Below are 18,150 nucleotides of genomic sequence, written 5' to 3'. Positions count from 1 at the left end.
GTAAATATGTTTGGGGGCCACCTGGAGCCCCTTGGTGAACCTGGGGCTTCGTGAACCCAAAGTTCCCCCACTCGGTCCCCGTCGTCTTGAGATATAGAACAAATAAGCAGAGCAAAACTCCACCGGACAGTGCTTCTTTAGGGGCATTTATCTGCAGTTATTCCGGTGATTTCAGGTCAAGGACGTATGCAGTGTAATAAACCCATCCTAGTGACTCGTCTCATTTAGACTGAGCGGTGCTGCTGATGCTGTGCGCACCGCACTTTGCTGGCTTCAGCCAATCACGTCAGCCGACGGCGGGAGGAGGCGGGGGCAGGGTCCGTCACACTTAACTGACCGTGGAGCAGATCACATTCTTCGTCCGTCAAACCACTGCATCGCGTAAAGGTTCATGGACTTCTAACTGGACTGTTTAAACCACACACAAAAAAAGCTTCACCCTAAGGCGCAGTATCATTTTCTTTTAACTGTTATCCATGAGATTCTTCAGGCTTACCTTCAAGTGCTTCGTCGACTGCTTTTGAATCTCCTTTGTCAACGGCTGAACTGACCGCGGCGCTTTGTGAAATTGTCCATCTCTTGGCTGAGCTGAGGGGTTCCAACGTGTGATCATCACAAAAACTGCGATTTCTTTTTTTATTTCGATAAGGCGAAATTACAATCTCAGCGAATCAAAAAGACAACTGGAGCCCTGCATACCAGGCGGCTACATCTCTCTGTCTGCCCCTCTGAGCCCACCGGGGTGCCTTGCTAGCCAGGCACATTCATCAAACTTCAGCAGCCCCTGGCTCAAACCATCAGCCAGCTTGCTTTACAAAAAAAAACAAGATTTGTTTTTGTGCAGGTACCCTACAACATGTCACCAGAGTTGAAAGAGAATAGCCAAGGTGAGTATGACGTGTGACCTTCACTGTTTAATGACTCAGTAATAATCAACCACTGGCACTAACGTTATCTAAAACATAATAAATGAATTAGAGCATGTCTACCTCAGCCACTGCTTTGACCCTATTCTTTATGGATGAGAGCAGACCCTCACACTTAACTGCGCTTAACCTGCCTCAGCTATATTTCTTACCACAATATAAGGATATATCAATAAACACTTTTCACCAGAGCTGACTCAACTGCACAGAAGTTATTTTGAAGCTTAATATGGTGCTGAACAGTTGTCACTCCTGGTGAATACAGAACAGAAGATAGGATTTACGTCACTATCACGAGACCATTATTATTTTTGTAAAATTAGGTGATTCGTGTACGCACATCAGTGTGTTTCCAAAGAAGAAGCTTATTTAGCTCTGTATTTTTGACATAAATGCCCAAGAACAATAGCTTTTTGTTGTTGTCTTAACCTAAGAAGCGATCTTTTTACATTAAAGGTGCAGTAGGTAAGCCTTATAAAACTAACTTTCTGTCATATTTGCTGAAACTGACCCTATGTTCCAGTAGAACTACATGAAGCAGGTAATAATAGTAGTACAGCCTGTAGTGCAATCCACAGCTCCCTGTTCAGATGCACCAATCAGGGCCGGGTGTGTCTAACTGCTTGTCAATCACTGCTCATGCACATGCCTTCATTCATTCAGCAGACCGTTTTGGGCTTAAGCAGAAAGGGGGGAGGGACTGAGAAGTTGTCAATGTTCAAATATTTTGGCTAAGTCCTGGATTTTCGCAATCCTACCTACAGCACCTTTAACTTTAAATAATCACATATTGTGTGTAGCTATTTCCTCACACACATTATCATAAACCACAGGTATCCTCTTATGAAGTTGCTCTATAGATGCTGACACCCCCCCACCCCCCCCGCACCCCCTCTAACTGCTCTGATCTGGATTCAGCTGCCTTGCTTTGCATCAAGCACAGAGCGACTGATGCCGTGGAATGGCACTAATGAACCGACACGTTGCTTTTGTTTGCGTTTGAGTGTCAACAGGCATTTGTTCAGTGTTGTGTATGTGGGATAAAGAAAATGAAAGCTTTGTAAGTGACAGAGGAGCTGGAGATATACCTTGAACCGGCTCTCTGCTACCGCAGCACACTAATCAATGTCTGTGAGACATTGACATCGGGGGAGGGCTTAGTGATGATGACATGTGCAACCGAATTTTAGCCCAAATACTAACTGTGTGAGAGCAGTTGAACAAAAATATACGCTGAGATGTATTTCAGCCCTGTTACAGTTTACAAGTGGAGGTGTGTAATAATTGGCTAGGGTTGTACAGGCCCTTTAATGCACTGAATGGAAAACGTGTCGTCTCCCGCTTCCATTCAGTGCAAGTCTGGCCCAGGAGACTGTTGCTCATCTATCTCCAGTGGTGATGTGTGGTGTGACGTTGTGAATGTGCGTACTTTAGGTATATGTGGTGTTAGACTATTGTCTGCAGTCATCTGTGATAAGAATGTGGATATTTTAGTGTTAATCAGACATACCGATTCCTGCTGTCATATCTGTTTCCATTCATTCACCTCCTTTCTTCTTCTGGCTATCTATTCTTCGTACTCATCTGACCCTGTACATCTTTTTCCTGTCCAGGTGAAATCAGCCTCCCCCAGTTGGAGGTAGGGAGCCTGTCTGAGGAGGAGGGCGGGGGATCAGCTCGCCCCCTGGTGCCTGTGCCTGGAGCGGGCCCAGGGTGTGGTGAAGGCGGAGGGGCTGGCCCACTGCAGACCCAGGACGGGGCTGCAGCTGGGAGTGGAAATGGGGCTGTAGCAGTACCAGTGGTGGAGAGAGAAACTTGGACCAGGCAGATGGACTTCATCATGTCCTGCGTGGGTTTTGCTGTCGGCTTGGGCAACGTGTGGCGGTTCCCTTACCTTTGCTACAAGAACGGAGGAGGTGAGCTTCAATAGCACTGTTAAGTCAAAGGACAATTCTAGCGCAAAATTAACCTAGAGCTTAATAACATATGTGTACCGTGTCGACCGTTCTCTGGAATATGTTTTCATGCTAATCGAATGTGTATGTAGCTAGAAACAAGCTAGCGCAAACCGGTGATTAGCTTGTAACGCTAGCTTTCGGGGCAGAGGGAATATCGCTATTTTATACCACTAACAAGTGGGCGCCATCTTGGAAAACAGTCATGATCAGTCGAAACACAAACGCTGTGTTTGAGCTAGGGCTGCTCGATTATGGAAAAAATAATAATCACAATTATTTTGGTCAATATTGAAATCACAATTATTTAACACGATTACTCATTAACATTTGGATATAATGGATAGCATCCAGGGTATAATCTGTTAGTGTCCTTTATCTCACAGAAAGAGTCTTTGGATCGGAATAAAATCTGTTTTACTACTGTTACAGATATCACACACAACGTTACACAGCTAATGAACAGTTCCACAGACATAACACAATGTGCATCTCACATCACATGTTCACTCACTATGACCACTACTACTGTCATTACTAAACATTGTGCCAAAATATCAACAATAATGTCGCCGTCAGTGGGCTTATTTGCTAGCTAACCTTAGAAAAAATCCAGCACATAGACGGTACCTTAGAGTAACGTAATGTGAAAAAGGTGATTTAACGTCCCTGCTCATTTACATACAGTTTAACAACAAAACTAAATGCTGAGGGAACATTACTATGTTTTTTCATGTTGGTTTTGAGCAGTATGCCTATGCACCCCCACTAAACTGGAGAAAGTTTTAAACAGTAAGTGAATACAGCGTGTCGGGGGAATACAACGTCTACTACAGCGGGGGGGCAAAGGCAGAGGGACCGCAGGGTTAGCTAATGTTAGCTGTTCCCAGACAACTGAGTTGGTTTTGCCTTCTTTTGCTCACCAAACGCTGCTGCCATCTTTACTCGCGCTTAGTTTTTAAATTCCAGAGGATGATATGCACAGCACACAACTTGCCTCCCTGACTGGCGGATGTGCGCATGAGAACACAAGACAAAATAAGAGTGTTATTGCAAAACAGAACATGGCAAAATAATATTTTTTTCTCGATTATACTATTTTGGTGATCGTTGGGAGCCAAAATTGAAATCGAAATTCAATTAATTGCACAGCCCTAGTTTGAGCTATGTTACTGGTTACTGGTTGCACGGCGTTCGTCGTTCGACTGATCATGACTGTTTTCCAAGATGGCGCCCACATGTAAACATGAACGCTATTGTCTTTATAATCGATCTTTTTAACAAACTGTCTGTGCACTTTCAAAGTTCTCAATTCTTCAGTTTACATGTAGGGACCCTCATTATGCTACAGTTGAAGTGTGGTGCTATTTTGAGCCTTGTTAGTGGTATAGAAATAGCGATTTACCCTCTGCCCCAAAAGCTAGCTTTACAAGCTAATCACCGGTTTGTCCTAGCTTGTTTCTAGCTACATACACATTCAATTAGCATGAAAACATTCCAGAGAACGGTCGACACGGTACACATATGTTATTAACCCCTAGGTTCATTTTGCGCCGGAATTGTCCTTTAATGTACTGTAGGTCTTTGTGGTATGCACACACAAATGAACCCAGTTACAACTAGAGGGGCACTTTGATAGCGCAGACCTCCGCCATAGTGTGGCCTATTTCACAATGTTAATGCAGTGTGAATTTTCCCAGTCAGGAACTCATTTTTCAGATTATTTTGACACCACTTGAATGCAGCACAAATGCCCTATCTCGCAATGTTAAAAAAAAGTGAAAAATAATTTGTATATCTGCCCTGTGATTTGGATCCGCTCCAAAATATAATGGGTTCTTCCTTTGCCCATGCTACACCCTTCCACCAAGTTTTATGAAAATCAGGCCAGTAGTTTTTCCATAATCCTGCTGACAGAAAAAAGCTGTAAACATAACCTCCTTGGCAGAGGTAGTGAACATATTAGGAGTATCACTTTTTCTTTAATTTCTTAGACCCAGTGATGTACTTATGAAGGTTATATTCCAAAACTACAGATGACCAGAGTGCAATGTTGATGTACAAGCAAAGGTCATAGAGGACTTTATATTAAATAGTGAGTTTATCTTGTATTACAGTTCTTTTGTGCATGAACTCATCATTCAAACTATTATAGTCTAGTAATTCTGAAAGTGGGCTCCGTGAAAGTTTTCACATTCATTCATTTAAAATATTTCTTTTTTTTGTTTTACAAAAGGGTTCATAGTTCAACGTATAATATTTAATTTTTATATCTTAGTTCGGATATTACATTCTAATCTAACAAATCTATACCTCTCAGAATCTTACAATCTGTTCAATACAATTCTCTTGAGTTATTTCACATACTGTACCTAAGACTATAGTGGTCAATTATTCCAAGGGAGATACATGAGGGGGTCCCTGGTATATTCTCTATTTCGAAAGGGGTCTTTGGCTGAAAAAAGATTGAGAACCTCTGATATAGTTTACAACTCTGCAAGGTTCATGACTTCTTCCCAGTATGATCCATTATAGTTGCTTGCTTTCTTACATGTCGCTAGATACAGTCATAGTTTTGCACGGTGAACAGAATTGGGCTGAACACAGTCCTGAGGGTCACCTCAGTAGGTGTTTCGTTTTGGAAGCTTGCCATTATCAACGTGCAGATAACCTCTCCTTTTCCGGTGTCATCTGCCAATCCCAACTGTTTGGGGGCTCTGTTTACTAAGAGATAGTGGGACTCAGACAAGTGCTGAACTTGTCTACTAGTTTCATGGCAGTGATTGTGTTGAATGCTGAGCTGAATTTAACAAAAAACATTCTGACTTCTTCAGCACTCTTGCAATACAATAAAATATCATTTATAGGAAAAAAAATTTAAAAGATTTAGAGATACAATTATCTAGCTATTGGAATACAATAAGCAATGTTCAAAAAGAAAATTTAGATATAGAATAGGTTTCCCTAATTGGAGATTCATTCTGGTATTTTACTCAAGTCTATTTGTAACAGTTTAGATAAACTCAGATACTCCTGACAATTTGTAGGACAACAGTGAAAGTGAAGTAAGCGTAGTCAGAAATAGCCAGGCCTGCGTGGCTGTGAGCACGTAGCTGAAAAGCCATGCCCACCCACGTGGTTTCACTTTATGTATTACAGTAGCCAGTTGCTTAACAGGCAGACTTAGAACAAGTTGTTTCACGCTGCTCTTTCAATGGCATATAAGGTTATTTGTGTTGTTGTATGCCTTTTCCCACATCCTTTCCTTTTTTTAATTTATGCCAACTTGTTCAATAGTAACCTGCTCTGGCTGCAACTTTTGGCCTTGACTTCTCTTATCTCTGCTCTGCCCACTTCTCTATTTTTTTATTAGGTGATTCGTCATAATAAAGTTCAATGTGCGGGTGTGTGTGTGTGTGTGTGTGTGTGTGTGTGTGTGTGTGTGTGTGTGTGTGTGTGTGTGTGTTAGTCCAGCCCTCCCTCTCTTTCATGAGTGTGTGTCTTGTGACCCGTGGCTCTGATACCCACCTTCTGGTATCGTATAACAATGGCTTGCCTCACACAGTCCACCCCCTGTGCTCCTGCCCAGCACTCATATTGCATACAAAGGTGCTCTCTCCTTCTCCTTCTGATAAGGAGGCATATGTTACACAATTACGGTCCCGTGACCGTGCCCGTCCTTTCCTCACCCTTAGCGTTAGCACAGCTACATCCGCTTCAGTACTTCATTTTACGCCTTTGACTGACCAAGGGTACACCTTGTAACACAATGCTATCAGATAAGCGCTAGGGCTCTTAGTCAGACCTGCTTTTTACTGAAACAAGGACACACTCCATTGGAGACAGTAATAGATGAATGTACTGTAAATGCGTGGATTTAATCTCATTTATTTATTTATTTATTTTAATCTCAAATGCTAGGCCTGATGTGTCTGGTCCAATTATGATTAGAGAGGATTTACTTAAGCCTATTAAGAATTCGGTTCCATGATCTGTCCAATATGTTGGGGTATGTCAGCACACGCAATTTTTCCAGTCATTCCATTCTCGCCTCCTATTGGATCTCTCTCCCTTTCTCTCTCTCTGTGTCTCTCTCGCTCTCCCGCCCCTTTCTCTCATAGACTCACACTCATGAATGTTTCCTTATAAGGCTGCAGCCCTCTGCTCTCAGAGAATGACATAAAGAATGATCGACTGAATGAGGCACAAATTGTCAATCAATGGCACTGTTGTGGAGCCAACCAAGTCTATGCCTTTGTGTATCATTTTTGTATTTGTTGAACCTCCTCTACCACAGCGTTGTCCCAGTTTTTCTGCCTCCCTGTCCTGTGATGTATCCATCTTTCCCTCCTTTCTTCTTCTCTCTGCTCTGCGTCATAGCTGGTCATGTGACTCCCTCCCATCTGCGGACTCCGGTGGCATCACCCAGTTATATTATTATTCAAACCAAATTGTTGCGATTGTATTTTTTAGAAGGTAATTGTCTTATGCCTTATTTTTCATATCTTTTTCTGCTGTGTATTCCTGATCACAGCAAGCTTCTCCTACAGAATGAGAATCCAAAAGGAGATTATTTATAGAAAACACTGAGCATGAACCATTTGTCCTCGGCTATCTACTAATAATCAAAATGAAACGTCTAGATGTCTCTATCAGGACTAATAACACCTGCTGGAGTCTATTGTCTTTTTTGCTCCATTTGATAGTCCTTCGTCTGCCTCCGCTCCATATAGCTTTCAACTTCAAGGACAGAACTAAACAAAGATTTTCTGCTGCTAAAGTGTTGCTAGAAAAAGATCAGGACGTACTAAATGAGTCAGCCTGGTTCTAATAATTAAACAATAAAAAACTCAGCATTGATTTTAATATGAATAGCTTAATGTAATACTAATGAACTCTCACATGTGAGTATCATAATAATTCTCATTTTAAATTTACAAACCTCTTTTCTGCTGTCTCTCTCCGTCTCTGCCTCTCTCCTTTCATTTTCCACACTTTAAATATGTTAATGATAATCAACTAAATGGTTTATGTTAAACATATTGAACACCGTATATTTAATGCATACCAATTCAGAGTCCATTCACACCATTAAACATAAAATAGAAGGGTGGGATCCATCTTACCATGATCAATCACCAAAGAACGCACTTGTACAGCAAATGCATCTCTTGTGTTGCAGGAGTTTTCCTGATCCCCTACTTGCTCATTGTGTTCATCGGAGGCATCCCAGTCTTCTTCCTGGAGATTGCACTGGGGCAATTCATGAAGCAGGGAGGGGTCTCTGCTTGGAACATCGCACCCCTCTTCAAAGGTACCTGTGTATTTTAGTGTGTCTGACATACTGAGAACACTATATTTTCCTAAAGAAGGAATTTTAAAGCTTTTCATCACATCTGATTTGTAACTCTCTCCCTCTCTGTTAGGTTTGGGCTTGGCCTCAATGGTGATAGTGTTCTTCTGTAACACCTATTACATCATGATTCTTGTGTGGGCCCTTTACTTTCTCTTTCACTCCTTCACCAACGAGCTGCCATGGGCCACCTGTGGACACCCCTGGAACACCCCCAACTGTACACAGGACTTCCGTCGAGCCTGCCACAACCGCAGTGCTGCCCAGGCGGCTCTGCCATCGTCTTCTGCCAACCTCCTCTCCTCCACGTCCCCACTGAACCTGTCTTCAGCCCAGCTCCTTCTCAACGGAAGCTGCCCAGAGGCTGAGGGCATGCGCTCCCCAGTCATCGAGTTCTGGGAGTATGTTATTCCTTGTCTGAGAATTGTCATGAAGGAGTAAAGCTGTGTGTCAGCAGTCTTAAAAATACATTTTGAATATCTAAACTCAAAGCCATAAAGACTTGAATACACTCATCTACTGCCATATTGCATTTTAGGGGTCTTAACAATGCTGTGTGTTTGTGTGCTATGCCAGAGTTTCCAGTCATGCCGACATTTATTCTGATCATTCTGATGTCACTTACAAAATTGGTCTTATATTTAATTGTTCTGGCATCTATCTGTCATTTGCAAAACCTACAAAAACCTGATTTGACAAAAAGCAATTCAACTTGCAGTCACCCTGTTGACAGATATTCAGATATTAATTTATTTACTTTGTCATTAGCCGCTTTCCGACCAAGTAGTTACAGGAACGTAGCATAGGAACAGTCCACTTCTAAGCAGTTCTCCCACTACTCTCCCCCAAAACCGTTTTTTCCATTTGCATTCGCACTGGCCAAGTGGCCATAGGGACTATAGGAGGTATGTATATACAGATGTATATAGATGTATATAGCATATTCGTCATAATTTAAGCAAGTCTCCCGAAGAGAAACGGGTATCTCTCTCGCCCCCACCTCTGCCTGCTGCGCGGTGTGTGTGTGTGTGTGTGTGTGTGTGTGTGTGTGTGTGTGTGCCCGGTCAGCGAGGTTGTCATGCCCGCAGGGCACGCTTGTGGAGTTTAACACCGAAAGACAGTTAACCACAGGTTCCCGTTAATCTTATGATGGGCGTGTTGTGATATTTAAACAAACAAACCATCAACGGTGAAATAAAAGCCTCTTATTTACGAGACCGGTCTGAGAGACCTCCAGCTTACAGCGGGGTCTCTGAGCATGACTGTCCGAGTGACGAGCTAGCGGCCGGGGCAGGCGCCTGCTGGCTGTCGCCTCACTTCATGGAGCTTCTCAACTCCGAAAACTTTGAAGCAAATTGTCAATTTGGCATAAATTTTCGCAAGACTGCCTATATTCGAAATCTAAACAGTTCATTTCTCGCCTAAAACATTGTCAGAAGTGAATTTAGTGATGAATAAGATGGCGAAAACTGTTAAAATTGTCCCGTTGTTGGTCTGTCTGTACCAGAAACCCGACCCTCGTTGACCTAGGTCCCTATGCTGAAAAGGGAACAGCGAAAAGACCCTGCCCTGAAGTAGGAGCTGAAAGAGTTACAGGAACTGCGGCCAGAGGAATTTAAAAATCCCCAAATTGGTCCAGTCGGAACACGAGAAAAAAAGAGTTCTAGGAATTTTATGTTCTAGGAACTGCAAAAATGCCTCTGGTCGAAAAGCGGCTTTTGACTCTGCTTTGTGTTCTTCCTCCTAGACGGAAAGTGCTCCGTCTGTCTGGTGGGCTGCACGAGCCTGGTGACATCAGCTATGAGATGGTGCTGTGTCTCATAGTCACCTGGATCATTGTTTACTTCTGCATGTGGAAAGGAGTTAAATCTACTGGCAAGGTAAAGTATTTTCTGGCTGTACAATTAATGTTACATGTCACTGTTTGGGTTTATGGAGTGCAGATTAAGATTTATGGCTCAATACGTTTACTGTATGTGAAACGTTATATGCCACTGTCAGGGGTGATTGAGTTTTATGCAAAGGTTTAAATAATTGCAGCATTTTGCCCTTTGGACCCAAATCAGCTTTGGTATAGTGAGAGGATCAGTGTCTAGACTGAAACACATATCAGCACAAATATAAGCACACACGTGTATTCTTTGAATGCCTGCTAATTTGTGTAGTTGCTTTTTTTCCCCTGTTTTCTCACATGTATTTATGTATATATTCAGCGTAATGTTTCAGTCAGGCAACATTCTCATTATCTTATCTTAATTATGTTATACTCTACATAAACCTTGTTCAGAATGACTTCCATTTAGTAGTGTAAAAAAAATATCACTCCTCATTCTTTTAAATGTGTGTGCTCTGATACATTGGGATAATGAATGCATCCTTATTTTGTAGCATATGGAGATGTCTGTGTTTGCATACTTGTGTCTCCAGAGTAGCCAAAGCTCATAGAGCGAGGGAAAAAACTAATGAAGGAGATTGAGCCAGTCAGCCAGCTGTAAGCCGATTAGTAACTTTCCACCATGTAGATGTTTGAGGGGCTTTTATGCCCATGTTCGCCCTAGATCAAGGCAAATATGTGCTTTCTCACTACTTTGCTCCTACCATACTGATTTAGCTGGGATTTGATGCTTCTAGTAGGTAACAGGGGGCGGCTTTCTCAGCACAACTTGACAAAGACTACCTTCTGGAAAGGTCTGCCAAAAACCCCTGCTATTGCAGGAGGTTTACAAATTGTCTGGCTTTCCATTTACAGGCTACCTTTTCTTCAAAGTAACATGACAGGGCCCATTACACATCTACTACAGGAAGGACCTAATGGGCTTCTACTTAAGACTTGAGTATTTGCAAAGCAGGTAATTGCTTAATCAAAGTGATGAAAACATACTTAGGTGCAGTTAAATTGAAACATTTGACCATAGCTGATGAACCATGTTGATAAGCACTAAACTTTTACAACTAGCCTGTTAAATCCATCATATAACTGCATCTTTTTATGTACTTACTTCATGTAAATGTGAGGAGTTTAAATGTTTTAAGGGTTTACTGTAGAGTTTTCTACTTTCACTTAATTCAAGTTTTAATGCATAGCACTCGAACTTCACCTCCCTACCCCCAAGTTTACTTTATAAATTGGTCCTACAATATCTACAAATGTACTTCACAGCTCTCTTTTTACATCTTTCTCTAGGTTGTTTACTTCACAGCTCTGTTCCCCTACCTGGTTCTGGTCGTTCTTTTGGCCCATGGAGTCACTCTTCCCGGAGCTTTAGATGGGATTGTTTACTACTTGAAACCAGACTGGTCCAAACTTGGAGAAGCACAGGTATAAGTTTTGTATAAGCTTGCATTTGGGTGTCCCTGTACATTTGTTCGTAGCAGTGTTGTGACAAGAAAATATTGTGTATCAACATCTAAGAAACTATAAATAGTCAACAGATTGTAAAACATTACTCAGGCTATTCCGTTTGTGATAGGTGTGGATTGATGCAGGCACTCAGATTTTCTTCTCCTATGCCATCGGACTGGGCGCTTTGACTGCGCTGGGCAGCTACAATCGCTTCCATAACAACTGTTACCAGTGAGTTTATACACAACATAAAATCAGACACCACTGTCACTGGAAGGAGGCCAGCATCAACACAAACACCATTAGCCTAGACTCATGCACTTGACTGTAGACTTAGTATCAAACAAACCAGAAAGAAACTGTTTCCACTAGATGTATTTCACTACAGACACTCTTTAGTCTGTCTTAACAATAACATGAAGTACCAAAAGATCAGTTCCTTTTTTCCTAAAAAGAAATGCAGAAACAACTGAATAGGTTGTCAGGAAGAATCATAGCAGTGTCTTTAAGCCCTGAATATGTAACAAGCTCTTTTTTTATTTTAAGGCAATCTTTCCATTCCAAAGCTGTAGAAATGAACTGGTGCAATAGAGGGCCAGTTAATTAATGAAGATTAGAGTGCAGACCTGAGTTACATTGTCTTTTTCTAATAAACGCTGTCTTCACTTTTGCTGGTTTTGTAGGCTGGTTGTTGACCTTGCATGTGTTTACCCTACACCGTCAGATATGTAAACATGTTAAAGCCCTTACAGGTAGTTAGCTCCATAGCAGTAATAGGGATATTTGTTTTGTAAATCAGCACTTGCTTGCATATTTGGACTGCCCATAATAGGAGCCTCATGGATATCCTGCCATCTGACTTTTTCTCTGCCTTGACCTTAATTGGAAGTTAAAAGATGAGTCCAGATTCTGAGGTATGTCAGCTCAGCTCTGTTTCTCACACACAAACTTGGAGTAGCCCAAAAATAGCTAGGGAAAAATAAACTGCCCGTAGATGCCAATGTATAGTACATTTAGGGCTCAGGACTAAATTATTGTGTCTTGTTCACTTGCTTACAAACCCCATAGCTTGACTTCATATGTCTTTTTTAGCCATGTTAGCAGTGTAGCTGTATTGATCACAATGTCAGTCTTTCCATTTGTTTGTCTAAGACTTCCGGTCAAAAGTAATATATATCTTGAACCACTGGATAGTAAGGGTGGGGGTTTGTGTGTGTGTGTGTGTGTGTGTGTGTGTGGGGTCGATACGATGCAATATTTTTTGTGGCAATACTGTATTGATACAGACAGCAAGTATTGATGATTTATTATATACATTGCACATAAGAATTAAACTTTTTGGAATAAGAATAATAAAATCAATTGCTTTTTTTGTCCACTAGATGGTGCAGTTAAGTTTTTTTTTCTAGTGAGAAATGTATATTTTTAGATAAAATAGATTTCCTTCGGGGACATAATTTGAAGTTGGAAAAAAAGGTAATAAATTGCAATATATCGCAATATGTTTAAAATCGCAGTAATATTGTATCGTGACATAAGTATCGCGATAATATTGTATCATGGGGCCTTTGGTGATTCCCACCCCGACGATAGATTGTGAGCTGTTCTTCACATGACTATTGCTAATGTAGCATGCTAATGTGCTAACATGTAGCTAGGCATTACATGCTTAACTTTACAATGTTAAAATTGCATGCCAGAATGTTAAATGTTACATGGCATGCTAAACATCAGAACAGTAACATCCAATAGTTGTTGACACAATGGGTAATATTTAATTAATATCACACTAATGTTAGCATTCAGCTCAAAGCAGAAGTGAGCCAAAGTAACCTGAGGCTGAAGTACACCTAAGGGGCCAATATACTCCCGTCAGAAGTGCTTATCGGTTGATCAAATAACTTCGGGAAGCCAGACACACCTTTCAGATGTCGGATTAGGGCAGTATATGTCCGACCATTTCTCTAATTTTCCAAAGTTGATGATCCGACATTCAAAGCTGCACAGAGGAATATAACCTTTCTCTCTAGCTTCTCTCTCTCTTTTTCCATTACTGGCACAACTATTTTTCACGTGAACAACCAAGTGCAACGCTATGAATGCTGAAATGTGCGCCGTTGTCCCCATATTTTATTTTACACTTTTGATTTCCGACGTGGTCGGACGGTCGTACAAACTACTTATTTTCTATTATAACCTGGCCGTTAGACTGATGAAACCTGGGCCAGGTCTGGCAGTGTAGAGCTCAGCCTAACTATCCTCACAAAATGTAACATTTTTGCACCACTGTTGGTAAGGTTCAACAGTAGTCTTGTTTACTAAATGATATAGACTGCTTTCTTAACCCAAACACTCATTCTCAATTGTTTAAATCGTATGCATTCATAAGCATTCTTCTAAGTACTGTTTCAGATTAATAAACCGTATTGACGGCTGAATGAGTGGAGGCTGCTGCTCAGCACAGCTGCTACAATGCAACAGTTTATACATTCTTCATATCAGAAAGGATTCTTGGCCGGTGTTGCCAGCTAAACTTCACTTGTCAGGATAAACAGAAAGTCATTTCTTGCTGTGTAGACCAGATAACAGGAATGACGTTGACTTCAGACTTAAATGAGAATTAGATCTCCAACATAATTTGATTATACGTGCGTGCATTATTATGTTAGGTATATTTATTTTTAGCAAGACATCCATTGGGGTTTTCCTTTCACTCTCTCCCCTCTCAGACCTTGAGACAGACTTGACAGACCCATTGGCTGTCTGTTCTCTACCGGCCATCTACAAAGACAACAGCAGCTTTCGGAGAAATTGCTATTGATCCCCTATTCACCATCCCAGCCCATCTCGTCTGTTGCCAATGTTTGTCTTGAGTACCTTACATGAGCCTAATGTTACAGCCTTTTATAATGCATCTTTTTCTCACAATGTCATTCTCTGTTCTGTTTGCCCTCTCTCTTCCTTCCTCTTTCTTTCTCTCTGTATTTCTCCGTAGGGATGCATTCTTGCTGGCCTTCATTAACAGTGGAACGAGTTTCTTTGCAGGCTTTGTGGTGTTTTCCGTGCTGGGCTTCATGGCTGCAGAGCAAGGCGTGGACATCAGTAAGGTAGCTGAGAGTGGTAAGAATAAAGCTTCCCCGTGCATTGAATGGCTGGCTTAAACCCAGTGCTATGAGCTTAGTATTGACAGTGATAGAAGAGCTATATGCCCTTGATACTTTATGCTTCTGACTCTGTCTATTAATGTGCAGGTCCAGGCCTGGCCTTTATAGCCTATCCCAAGGCTGTGACTCTGATGCCTATGGCGCCGCTCTGGGCAGCACTTTTCTTCTTTATGTTGCTCATACTAGGCCTGGATAGCCAGGTAAAACTGATTTCTGACACATTTTAGTTTTTTTGCATAAACTTTTAAAAGGATTACCTTTAGCTCAGAGAAACTGTAAGGTATAACTTGCTTCTATATTTTGCACTTTATGTAGAATAGGTAGCTAATCTACATTTCTTTTACTCTGTCTTTTACTTTCTCTACACAAGTGTGACACAAAAAGTCTAGACCCATCACGCCCAGTCTTAGCATTGCATTTCTTAGCAGCCTGTTTGTTGTGTGAGCTGGTGCCTACATCCATTGTTTTACATCCCAGGGATTTGTGAATGAGCTTCTGTTTGATTCACACAGAGAGCGTCTTTCTACTCTCCCATCCATTCATTTACACTCACTTTCCATTCTCTCCCTCATTTCTTCTCCATCCACCTCTCTCTTTTTCCTGCGATAGCCACATTAACCATGCATATGCTGACGTTTCTAGTAAATGATGTAAAAAAAATAGCTGCACAGCTGTTGTCCTCTCAACTCATCATTTAAATATGTTTCTGCAAAGATACACGTAAACAATCTTGCATAGGGAGACTGAGGAGGGGTGTCTGGGTCTGAGCCTGTTAGGTATATCCAACAATGTCACCTAGTGAACATAGTAAAGTTACATGCATACAGCATGCCTGTGCACAACACAGAGTCATGTTCACAGAGTCAGAAGCATGTTTCAGATTTAACTCCACTTCCTCATCTTTGCGTCCCTCTGTTTCTTGCTCATTCACTCACTCCCTTTTACCTCTCTTGTTCTCTCTGCTATCTCTGTATGCTCTTTTTCAGTTTGTTGGGGTAGAGGGTTTGATAACGGGAATCATGGACATGCTACCACCTAAATCTGCCCTGCGGCGAGAGGTGGTAGCAGCCATCTGCTGCGTCATCTGCTTCCTGATCGACATGTCCATGGTCACTGAGGTACAGTGAGGATTTCCTTCCTGAGTTATAGACTCATATAAAACTCATTTGGTTTTATTATCGAGGCTGGCAGATTAGAACAAAACAGGCTTCTAGGCCGAATATGATGGCATTCATGAACCAGATGAAAGGTCAGAGTCTATTACCTGAGCTTGAGATTTTTTTGCTACTGTAGCAGAAGATTATTTGATATGTTTATTTAAAATACATGACTGATTGTGTTCCTAACTCTTAACTAGGCACAGTGAACCATTGCCAGGAATAAACTGGGATGAAAGCCTAAACAGTGGAGACAAGGCTAGAAATAGGTCACACATGAAGTATTAACAGGATGATCTCTCTTTCTGTCAGGGAGGAATGTATGTCTTCCAGCTGTTTGACTACTACTCTGCCAGTGGCATCACTCTGCTGTGGCAGGCCTTCTGGGAGTGTGTGGTGATTGCATGGGTCTATGGTAAGACAATTCTACACAATTACGTTACAATCAACACAAACCGCACAATTCAATGCATTATCACAACATCCTGTCATTTCTGTCAGGCGCAGACCGTTTCATGGATGACGTGGCTCGTATGATCGGCTATCAGCCCCTACCCTACATGAAGTGGTGCTGGTCCTACATCACGCCTTTTGTCTGTGTGGTAAGGACTCCTCTGTATGCTTTTCTATAAGTTTTACCTGCTAGTTGCAAACGGCTGACTTTTTTTTTGTGTGCATATAGGCAGTGTTCCTGTTCCACGTGGTGAACTACAAGCCTCTGACCTACAACACAGTGTACACTTACCCCTTGTGGGGTGAATTGCTTGGCTGGGCATTGGCCCTGTCCTCCATGCTCTGTATCCCTGTCACCGTTATCTACAAACTACTGCGCTGCAAAGGATCGTTGCGGGAGGTCAGTATGCCTGGTTGCAGGTGTGCATGGTCGTACACATTCTCTTGTGCACGTGTTGTTTGTCTCCTTGGATACTGCCCTCCCTCTCCTGTCTGTTATTTGGTTTGCTGATTTTCATCATTACTCATTAGAGAGGGCTCATTAGAGAAAGCTGAAGCATACGTCTAATAAACAGCTCATCATCTGTATGCCCTTGTCTTTCTCCATGTAGCGGTGGCAGCACCTAACCACCCCGGTTTGGGGCCGACATCACCTGGAGTACCTGGCCCCGGAGAGCGAGGCCAAACTGTTGCCCCCTGCCGAAACCAAGAGCACGCTTCTCTTTGAAAGTGTCATCTGATGAGCTAAGCCCCACAGAACACAGAGCCAAGGTCGCCCATGACATCAACACACAAACTACACAAAACACATGCACACCACACAGGCCTGGTTAAAGCAAAGTGCAGATTGGAAAATCCCTGGACAAATGGACCAAAGAAAAAGATGGGAGAAGAACTGAAACACACCCGCACCCATACAGTCATCACATGCTGTTACACGCTCTGCTCTGCTTTCTGACTCTACCTCGCTGTCTCTCCCCTCTTTCTGCTCCCTGCCTTTGTGCTGTCCCGTCCCGTCTCGTTCTGTGAATGTGATGTGTCCAGTGTAGTTGCAGTATCTTCCCTTTCTGTGCCTGTCTGTCAGGCTTTCAACAACATCATCCTTCCCAACATGTCATGCCATTTTGTGATGAATGAGCAGAAACTTAAAAGATTAAAAATGAAAGACCTCATATCTGCTGCTGATATGCTATGGTCTGAATGTTTGCGTGTGTGTGAGGATGCACGCCATATCTGCTGCTGATATTCCATGGTCTGAATAAGTGTGTGTGTGTGTGTGTGTGTGTGTGTGTGTGTGTGTGTGTGTGTGTGTGTGCGCGTGCGCGTCGCGTGCGGGTATGCGTGCGTGCGCGAGGCGCGTGGTGCGCGTGCGTGCGCGTGTGTGTGTATGCACGTATGGCTGTGTATATCTGTACTTGTGTGTGTTGGACCGTGGCAGTGGTGTCTTTATTTCCATGGGTCATTGTCTTTGGTCATTGTTTTCTGCCAACTGTATTCTCAATTAACTTAAATTACAAAAACAACCTCCATTTGTGAAAAAGAAAAATCAAAACGTGACAATGCATCACCACTTCCAGCTGTGTGTTATGAACTAACCTAAGTATCCAGTGTATTGTAGGGTCTGTGAATCAGTGTTAACAATATTTGGAGGGGATTAGGATCAGTATTTCCACCTTAAGAGTAGGAGAGAAACTTAAGACTGAATTGTGCAAAGAGCAGGAGACTGGGTTGTGGGGAGGGGAAAGAGACTTGATGACATGTCAGAAAAGAAGCAATAAATGACCAGATAAAGATGGATG

General features: G+C 42.2%; 1 protein-coding gene across 1 annotated transcript; it reads left to right on the top strand.

Annotated features, from left to right (window-relative positions):
* The first annotated feature begins 318 nt into the window (after positions 1-318).
* On the top strand, positions 319-17,548 carry si:ch211-117c9.5 (sodium- and chloride-dependent creatine transporter 1). The gene is made up of 14 exons (XM_039800560.1): positions 319-887; positions 2,540-2,842; positions 8,064-8,195; positions 8,308-8,635; positions 9,982-10,114; positions 11,419-11,553; positions 11,705-11,808; positions 14,573-14,697; positions 14,829-14,941; positions 15,728-15,859; positions 16,211-16,313; positions 16,400-16,500; positions 16,581-16,751; positions 16,963-17,548. The coding sequence occupies exons 1-14, from the start codon at positions 857-859 to the stop codon at positions 17,089-17,091; spliced, it is 2,040 nt and encodes a 679-aa protein (XP_039656494.1). The 5' UTR covers positions 319-856; the 3' UTR covers positions 17,092-17,548.
* The last annotated feature ends 602 nt before the right edge of the window (positions 17,549-18,150 follow it).

Source organism: Perca fluviatilis, chromosome 5 (genome assembly GCF_010015445.1).
Source record: "Perca fluviatilis chromosome 5, GENO_Pfluv_1.0, whole genome shotgun sequence".
Lineage (NCBI taxonomy): Eukaryota > Metazoa > Chordata > Actinopteri > Perciformes > Percidae > Perca > Perca fluviatilis.
Note: the sequence above shows the minus strand (reverse complement) of the source record. Positions and strands in the feature narration are given on the sequence as shown.